The sequence below is a fragment of the Neolamprologus multifasciatus genome, chromosome 2 (genome assembly GCF_963576455.1).
Source record: "Neolamprologus multifasciatus chromosome 2, fNeoMul1.2, whole genome shotgun sequence".
NCBI classification, from domain to species: domain Eukaryota; kingdom Metazoa; phylum Chordata; class Actinopteri; order Cichliformes; family Cichlidae; genus Neolamprologus; species Neolamprologus multifasciatus.
Genome location: NC_140440.1, coordinates 19,109,597 through 19,119,653, shown reverse-complemented (window position 1 = coordinate 19,119,653; position 10,057 = coordinate 19,109,597). Strand labels below are relative to the sequence as shown.

Genomic DNA, 10,057 nt, shown 5'->3' with positions numbered 1-10,057 from the left:
CAACGAAACTGCCTCTCGCACAAGAATAGATTATGCCTCTCTTCTTTGTGCCAGCACAGATAATAAGCCTCTGCTAGTCCCCGGTTCTGCCTGTCATGCAATCATCTTTCCCCTTTTCAAAACGGGAGACTTTTAAACTGGGCGACGCGTTTGATTGAAAGCTGTTTTGCTTTCGATAATAAATGGCAGGCTTTTAAATGTAACGTGTTGCATTCATCCGTTTCAAAGACAGCGCCTCATTCATCAAAGGCGCTTCTGCCTCGTTTCTCCCGCATAATAAAAAATGATGCCGGTCATAAATCTCTCAGAAACAGGACTGTCTGTTGGTATGCAAGACATCGTGCACGTGTAATTCTTTGCAGTGTTAAAACTTTAATATGACGTAACAAGTATAGTATAAAACTAGTGTAAAACCAGGGGTGCAGTCATGGGGGGGAAACATGGGGGTCAAAGGCACCACTCCTCTGGTCACCCAACACAAACAATGTTAATGGCTATTATGCACTTGTTGCATCAAATAACCTATTTTTTCCCACTATTAGAACTTTTTTTGCAGAAGCATTTGTCTACATGAGCAGTGCTTAGCTGCAGAAATACAACTGCAGCTACTATGTTTACTCAGTTAAACAACGGAATTGCGGGTGGCTGTAGCTCAGGAGGTAGAGCAGGTCACCTACTGATCGGAAGGTTGGTGGTTCGATCCTTGGCTCCTCCAGTCTGCATGTCAAGTATCCTTGGGCAAGATACTAACCCCAAGTTGCTCTCTGATGCATCCATCGGAGTATGAATGTGTGTGAATGTAGTTAAATAGCACTAAGTATAGATAAAGTGCTTGTGAGAATGGGTGCGATTGGGTGAATGTGGCATGTTGTATAGAGTGCTTTGAGTGCTCCGAGAGAGTAGAAAAGCGCTATATAAGAATCAGTCCAATTGGAACACGCTAAGAGATTAAAAAGAAACTTGACATGTTTATGACCTGTAATAATGGTTTTTGTGTGTTCTTCAGGTTACATTTGAAAAAGTAGAAAACCTCTCTGGGTACTGAACCGTTAGGATTTAGGAGACAAGGATTTAGGAGCCTAATTTTATAAACAAAACTGAACTTAATTGAACCGTTATGTTATCTGGCTGGATTTTTCCACCAGAAAAATCCCAGTGAGCTTCCTGTATTCCAAGAAGACAAAAAGGAGGACCTTCATATGCACTGATTACTTTCCACTCATATGAATCTTTCAGCCTCGTTACACCATTTTTAGTTTTTTTGTGTAAAATGGATGTCATGAAATAAAACGTCCGTCAGCACTGATTTCTGTCAGACCACGGCTCACCCACAGTGTGGATGGAAAAATGAAACTTCAGCGAGCTTTGCATTAACAGCTCAGCGCCACAGGGCTTTTTGTGGGTTTTACCAACACGCTCATAATGATAGTTCCTGTCAGCCGAGGAGCACTGGTTGACAACAAATCCTCTTCTACTGAGGAAGGGCCGAGTTGCATCACTTGTGGTCCCAGGAGCCTACAGAGCTGTTGTGAGCTGAGCTACAGTTGAGATCTGTTCTCAAAATACTAATATAACACATTTCAGATTTATTTCAAAGACCATCAAACTTGAATGGATTCAAGAATCTGTGCTTTAAAGGATACACCTAAATGATATCTAACAACCCCTGTTATTTGTTTATATAGCAGTTCCCAATGCTGACATGTTAACTAGCTTCACTGAAAAGATATAGAAAGACAGAATCCAACTTTCTACTAGGTCTGAAATATGAAATAAACACTTTGTAAAATACATTGTTTCCCTATGAAAGCATGAAAAACGGTGACCTCGGAGATGGAGCCCATGTGGTAAGAAAACTAGTTCTTTGAATGAGAACCTGAGGCTGAGTCAGTTAAGAAGCCCTAGTGTAACAGCAGAAATAAACATGTTTATAACCTGCTACAGAAAACCTGGTGAGCTTTAGTCTCTGGTCTATAATTTAATTTCCTGCTTCCCTTCACTTGTTTAAATTATATTAAGCATTGAAGTGGATTATAATGCGCAGGAATGCTCTGGCTGCCTGGTGGGTTACAGGCAGCTGTCTCTTAGGTGTAACCTCAGCAAATTCACTCTGAACTGATTCGGTGAACTGGATCTTTGAACCATATTTGTGGTGTCTGCCATTTAGAGCATTTTAATGCAATTATCTGACATAATTTGTTTGATTGTTGTACGGCTCATTGTACTAATAGAACATCAAGAGGTCTGTCTTCCAGTTTTGATGAGGGAAATTCTAGTGGGTTGTGTTTTTTTGAGTGATATACCATCAATAGCAGGTTTTTGTGTCTGTGTGATCCACCCATACATTCTTTGGATGCACCATGCTAACCAAGCCAGTTAATATTAGCTAATAACTCCACCCTCATCTCCCAATCCAGTCTTTAAGTCTGACGTCATTAGCTGTTTCTGGGTCCAAACTCTGCTTCAGGTCCCAAAGTCAAACGAACACTGGCGCAACCCACTGTTACAAACTGTCTAAATTCTTTCATCTTTAATAAAATGATCAGTGTGGCTGCTCTGCCAGGCGTAACAATTAAGTTTAAAATCCGGGCATCCATGAAAACAGAATTTATTAAATTTAACAGAGTTGGAAGTTAGCTCGCTAGTTTCCAACTAAACATAATATAGCATGTTCTGACTGAGAGATTTCTGAAAAAATTAAAATGTACAGCTCTGCTATCACTTCAGACATAAATGAAGACAAAACTAAACAGTAGTCACATTTGAAGTTTTACTTTAGTTGGGCTAGCTGGTATATAATGATGTGCTACGTTGTGGCTAGCTATACAGCTATGGTTAGCATAATATAAACACAGTGAAGCTGGAGGATGAACACTAACTTAAGGGTTTCCAGTGGTTAGGGACAACCATGCTGTAAACGGACCAAACTTCAGTCAGGAGAACAACTGAGATAATCCATCCACAATACGAGGTTAGTCATTAATATACTGCTGCATGGGCTGGGCTGTAGTTACATTGTAAGGTTTTAAAAACTGAGCTTTAAAATGAACAGTGGTAATAAAAACCGAGAGAGGCCGCCAGTGATCACTGACTGTTTTTAGGGGCTTGTCGAGATCAAATAGAACAAGATACAAAGCATTAAAACATGTTAAAAACACAACAGCCATATTAAACACAGAGTAGTTTGGACCCGGAAGCAGGGCTCTTACGTCATCACTTAAAGACCGGATGAACATCATTACTGATCCCAAAAGATCACAACTTTTATGGCCACAATGTAAAAATAGTCTTTAAAAAGCAGCGTTTTCTATGCAGAATTTTGGCCCATTCTTTTTCTCAATGTTGCTTTAGTTCATTGAGTTTCTCTAAAGGTCCCACCACTGGGTTTCACTCAGATCGATGTTGCTTGGGATCATTTGCATGTTGTATGACCTTATTTGGGCAAAGCCTCTGCTGTGAGACAGATGGCCTCATAGTCAACTTAATATACATCAACATTTTTGCTAATTGTGGTGCTGTGCATTACAGCCAAGCATCTCCACTTTTGTTTTTCCAAAGAAGATTGTTCATTGTGCATTCAATTACCAGCACATGGCTGCTACTTATCATCTTAAATCCTATGGAAGCAGTATACTTAGCTTTTTGCAGTACTGAATAGAGTCCTGTGAAAACTTTAACATGACTTTGCAGGCTCAGGAATTAACTATATATGGTGGTTCGAAACTTGTGAAGGCGTTTTACAATCTACTGTTAATTTTAGCTCTTTAAATAGCAAGTTTAAAACTCACCAACACAGTGATTAAAAGTACCCAGAACTTATATAACAACACAAAAATAAATTGAACATTTGTACATCAGTAGACTTAAAGGTTGGAACTTAAAGGACTAACAAAAGTAGCCATCTTCAGTGTCTTTCTTCACTAAGCTCTTTACAGTTAAAAAGAAAAATAAGCAGCTACTCAGTTCATTCTCTTCATTTATGTTCTTGTCTCCAAAGTCAGGACAAAAACCAGATATAAAGAACTGAAATAATGTGTTTTATTAAAAAGTGCACTCAATCAAGCATCCACCTGGTGAACAATCCCTTTATCTGGAATGTTTAAGACTCTGTCAGGATGTTGGAGAAATATGAATTATAGCCAACGACATAATGAAAATAAATTATAAAAATCATAGATTTTGTCTCCATGCAAAGTTTGTTTCAACAAACAAATCAAGAGAAATTAAGTTAAAATACCCATGTGAAGAAAAAGTATATCGGGTCATGGAAAAACTTACACCTTAGAGTATCATGTATGACTGCTGATATGGGGCTGAACATGACTTTTCTCACACAATATACAGCAAAACAGGTTTAACAATACATTTTTCTCATTCTTGGAGTCCAGCATCCTCTTACTGTTCACAGATCAAAGGACATTTTTGCAGGCTTTTAACCACCACCAAGATACTTCCCTAACTTTAAAGACTGAGTTACATGAGCATTTGTATTATACAAGCGCAATAAACCCATGAAATTATTCCGATTTTACCCCTGATTATAAATAGATGTACTAAACTAAAAGTAAAGTAATAAAGGTGTGAATAAATACTCTGGTATTAGCTTGTTGGTGTTTCTGTGAAACAGTCTCCTGCCTATAACTGACATCTCATATATATATATTTAATGGAAGGACTCAGAAGAGACTAAAATAGAACAAAAAGGTGAGTAAACATCCAACTTACATTTTAAAAAATGAATGTTCATGTTGTTTAGTTTCTGCTGGTGTGTAAATACGGAAAGTGTTTGCTAGCATTATAGATTTATACTTCTGTGTTGAATCTCTGCAGAGCCTACAACTAAAGCATGATTTAGACTTCCGCGGGAAATCGACGTCCTAACTTCCGTAGTAACCGGAAACTCCTTTTATCCCTATTCTATATACCTTCCATGCCAGTCAAGTCATTGCGTTATGCAGCAACCTGATGTGTAGTTACATACATGGATTGCCGTGTAAGGTTAAAACGGGGTTCCAAATATGGCGTAACTTACAATGTTACGGAGCCTCACAAGGGACATTGGGGGGAGGGGGGGCAGGTGCAAATGAAGATGTACTTTTGCGACATCCCACAAAAGCTTTGCGAAATCCAGAAGAAGTTTTTGATTTACATCCATGCACTTCCAGGCCAGTATGGAGTTCTTGAAAACAACCATAGCGACGGAAGACACACACCCACGGGAGAGATTTATAGAGTTTTATTTTGAGTTTGGGCTAAACTGTGATGTCATTAAATCAGAGCGTTATTTAGGAGAGAGACATCTGAAGAGAGTTCTTACTGTAAGGGAAAACACTCGTGGCAAGGCGTACCCTGACCTGGTGCCCTTGGTTACATTCATTAGCAACCACCTGCAGTGTTCTGGACAGCTTCACGGGCACTAATGGAAGTACAATAAATGCAGGGAAAAGTGTTTCTCAGGATCTTGCAAAACTTTTGTGTAAACTCTGGATTTCTCCAATGTTCCTTGCGGATTGGTTTTGCTGCCAGAACACTAATTGGACGTTCTTGAGCTGATTAGAGTCGAAAAGAAGGCCAAGAATAGTTGTAGCAGGCTGCATTAACACAACACGTAATAGCAGTTCTAGGTAGGTCCACATCAGGCGCAAGTTCATAAAGGGTTTGCTGTTACAACATAACAACAGCGTATATTTAACACAGAAGCATAAATACCACTTAAAGCAACACTTCTGTCCGCTCTGTTTTATTTTTTGTGGGGTCATCTGCGCACCCTGATGGCCAGAGAAAATTATTTTTATGGGTAATCTTGAATTCTTCTGTTCCCCTTTAGAGATCTAAAACTAATCCGTTTATCTGCTGTTGTTGTACATAAGTTATTTTTTCTGGGGTATATAGTTAGTTCTGAAGTTTTCCCATTTTTTACACAAATATTACACATGCACAACCTTTGGGAAATATGTCTTTTTTTATAGTGTATCGTTTGTTTCTTTGGCGATATTGTCCTGTAATCCCAAATGGTACATCGAGCTGGCAGAACCGCACATTCTCATTTCATATCTTTTTCTTTTCACAGCCTTTCAGGATCTGGGAGTGTTTCGATAATTTTGGAGATTTTTTCTTTCTTTCTTTTTTTTTTATTGAAGCCCCATACCTGTAGTCAAAGATAATAAAACAAGCTTTAAACTGTAACAGTACTATACAAGTGTGTTTTTGCATTGGCTTGGAAATAAAGAAAAAGAGTTGAAAGACTCTTATATGAAGAAAGAAATCAAACGATAGTCAGTCCCTTTCACTCGAGACAAAAATATATACTGTTATATCAAGAAAGTGGGCATTACAGCAGAATTCAACACACTGAGAAATGATCCAAAATCAAACGTGATTCTTAGTGATTATGTGTTTACTCTTCATTGGATCTGTATGTACAGCAGCCACGTACTGAAACTGGAAACATACTTTGAAAGAAATATGCACTCTAATTAGAGTCATCGTACAATATATGTCACCGTGAAACCATAAATATAAATATACATACACATTTACAAAAAGCCGGGCTCTTAAAAGTGCTGCAGACAGTGTAGAAAACAGGCGAAGATAGAGGGTCACACTGCAGTCCAGGGCTTCACTCTGCAAAGGTTTGTGTACATAGTTGCTGGAGGTATTTGATTCATTACTTAGACCCCAGACAAGAAGCTATCAAAACTGGTCTCTTAAACAGAGGGGACCATATTTGGTATAACGGGTTCTTTGTTTAAGTAGGTTGCCCAATAGACGAGGTTGAAGATGCCAAAGAGAAGAGGAAACAAAATCCGTGACAACCTGTCAATTTTGCTGACACTGTTGAAGGTCTTCTTGCTTTCTTGGGCCTTGCCATCCGCTTTGGGCTTGTTTGGGTCTGTCGCTCCGCCTTTGGCGATGGTGGGAAGAGTGCTGGAATCCTTGGTCACGTTAGGCGCGTAGTTGGCTACTGCTACAGCGTAGGCGTTATTCTTCTTGACGATGGAGGCTCTCTCTTTCTTCTGTTGAGAGACCAAAAGGATTATCTGGAAAGGCAGCTTTACTTGTCACCATCTGCCCCTGAATTTCAAAATGCATTTACATGAAGAGAGCGGAAAGACCCCGGTAATGGATCGAGCACATTTTGCAAAGTCAGAATGAAGACCACTTTTATTTTATCCAGGGATGTTCAGTTTGCGGCAGACTTATCCATGAACAGGAGGTCTAAATACTGTCTTCCATCACCCATCTTATATCCCACCTCGTGGTGAAAATTAAAACTTTATGAGGAGACAGGAAAATTACATTACAGTTGCAATTTCAAATGAATGATGAAAGATTTCTTTCACTGCATTTTAATGACTTTTCTTCAAACCTAGCCCTCTGATAATCTGCATTCTCCCTTTCAGGTTAAAGGAAATGATGGTTCATTGCTTCATTAAGCAGCTCCAGAAAAAAATTCCTTTTGTTGTCTTTTTATGCTACCCGTCATGCTATATAAGATGAGCCTGCACTTATATGAGCCAGCAACTTTAATTACCACTCCTGTGGTAATTAATTGTTATAGCTAAGACAATCAAGTGCTTTTTATCTTTCTTGTTGTTTGCATGAAGGTATCATTTCTGTTGAGATTTTGTGCTTTCTCACTGACCAGAACACGTCCTCTCTGTTTTTGTTTTCTCATTACGTTGAAATGATTTTATGCAAGATTTGCTTTCATTTCCTAAAAAAAATAAATGTCTGGATGTTTATCCAGACATTTATTTTTAAATTTATGTTTATACCTAAATTTTATTTCTTGATTTTCCTTCTACCCCTGATAAAATGTAATGTCGTACAACATGTTTATCAGAGTTTGTACTCTTAGACAGATCGAGACTTTTCTGTGGTAGTTTGAGGGTTAAGCGCTCTGCTGAAGGGCAAGTCACTATGTAGTTAAATGAGACGAGTGGATTAATGGTACTTTATGTCACTGTCACCCTAGGCAGGGGTCAGCACCTCACTGTGGCTGCTGCAAAAAATAAATGAAACTTTATGAAAAAAAAACCCCTAATATTACATCTGGCATCTGTCTGTCCGTCCACGTGTGTGGCTCTTTTTCTCCTGTTTGGTAGGAGGGGCTAAAATGGCTCTTTAGATGTTGAAGATTGCCGACCCCTGCCCTTGGGAAAACAATGGTTGGAGTCAGCGGCACAAGCAAAATTACTGTGGCCGTGTGCTATGATTTTGTGAGCCTCTTGGCTTTGAAATGGCTACTTGAAAGATGGGGACCAGGCCCGCAACCACTCACACTCAGTTCCCATCTTAAAAGACACTTTGGCACATCAAGACAGCAATAAGATGGAGTCAGTCTTCTATTAGTTTGCGACTTTCGGGGTTCAAGTTGGCAGTTACATGCAATCTGTGATAAAAAAATGAACATTAACTACTTACATTCATTAGTTACTTGGACTCTTGGACTCTAAAAGTAAGTAGCTGATGTAAATTTCAGTTTAATGTGAATTTCTATATATGTAGATGGTAACAGATACAAAGAAAGGCATTGCAGATGAGTTTTGCTAATTGGTGCAGACCAACTCAGATTGATTGCAACATTTTGTCAATCTGTCTGCAATTATAAATTAGACAGCAATTACTTACAAACCTCCACCAATCTGTCTGAGAGTGACTGCAGTCAGTCTGAATCAGATGGTGATTGGCTGGAGACAGATTGCCTCTCACCAGATGACCCACACAATCAAAAATGGTTGCCCAAAGGTCGAAGGTATTGCACATTCAACCTCTGGGGAATTGTAGTGAGGACTGCCCTAATGTATGGTTTGAAGACAGTGGCACTGACAAAAAGATGGGGGCCAAAATGCAGGTGACAGAGTTGAAGATATTGAAGATCCTGGGAGTGACCAGCATGGACACGATGAGAAATGAGCACAACAGCTCAGGCTGCAAGGAAGAAGTCCATGGAGAGCAAGCAGAGGGTTGGTGTGACAGTGGATGGACAGAGGATGTGAGGGATAGAGTGAGATGGAAGCAGATGATCCGCTGAACCCTGAAGGAAGCAGCCGAAAGAAAAAGAAAACACACAGACCCATCTTCTCATGACTAATAGAGCCTGTACTCGACAGACTGAATTTTAAAGAATCAGACACACTGCTCAGAATACTAACCAGCTATTTTTGCCTATTCCTATTATTTCTGTGGAGGTAAGCCATATTTGTCACATCCCAACATTTACAAATTTAAATCCCTTATCACTTTATGTTCTTAAAACTTTTCTGCCCCCTGTTGATATAGGGATTGTAATTGTTTTGCTCGACTAAATGCTATAAAGGGTAAAAAACTGATTTTGTGGAATGACTGGGGGCTTCATGTTGGACCAAAGTGTACGTGAAAGGGCTCTCTGTGATTAAAGCGTGTCAAAAGAATTACACATTATCTGACCATTGATGGGATTCACCTTTCCTAGGCTGAGTTTGGCACCTGACACCTGATTGCACTTATGTTCTTTATCGATATGCTGAGCCACAGAGTGAGTGATTTTATTATTAGTTCTCAGTAGCTGCAGCATTCTGGCTCCACTCTTGGAAGGTTAAAGAGGCCATTACTGCTGTTTCCCTTTGCTTCCAACAAATGCCTTCAAAGCTCTCTGAGCTCTCTGAGCACTGCCTCCTTCAGCATACAGTACAATGCTAATGAATTCTCTTTGAAGGCGGAGCCTGTCAGAGGATGCGCTTTCTTCTTCATTACCTTGTCAGTCACCACGCTTTTTCCATCCCAAGCCCAGCCGCGCTTTGTGAAGTAATTGACAGTAGCAAATTCAATCAAAGCGGAGAAGACGAAGGCGTAGCACACGGCGATGAACCAGTCCATGGCAGTGGCGTAGGCGACCTTAGGCAGGGAGTTCCTTGCGCTGATACTCAAAGTTGTCATTGTGAGAACAGTAGTTACACCTGGAAACACACACAAGCAGATAGCCAATAATATGAGCTCTGGCAATGTTTATTAAGGTTTTTTCTACTGTAATACACATTCTGCTACACAATACTTTAATGAAGCAGGGGAACAA

The 10,057-nt window shown here is 39.6% G+C and overlaps 1 protein-coding gene across 2 annotated transcripts in view; it reads right to left on the bottom strand.

Moving 5' to 3' along the window:
* Nucleotides 1-2,192: 2,192 nt before the first annotated feature.
* The window catches only part of gabra2b (gamma-aminobutyric acid type A receptor subunit alpha2b), a 42,388-nt gene continuing 34,523 nt past the window's right edge, over nucleotides 2,193-10,057 (bottom strand). For both annotated transcript variants that reach the window (XM_085172804.1, XM_085172796.1), the window contains exons 9-10: nucleotides 9,739-9,941; nucleotides 2,193-7,016 (exon numbers count right to left, since the gene is read on the bottom strand). In XM_085172804.1, the coding sequence (XP_085028930.1) occupies nucleotides 6,708-7,016; nucleotides 9,739-9,941 (512 nt within the window). In that variant the 3' untranslated portion in view covers nucleotides 2,193-6,707. The remainder of the gene's footprint in view (nucleotides 7,017-9,738; nucleotides 9,942-10,057) is intronic.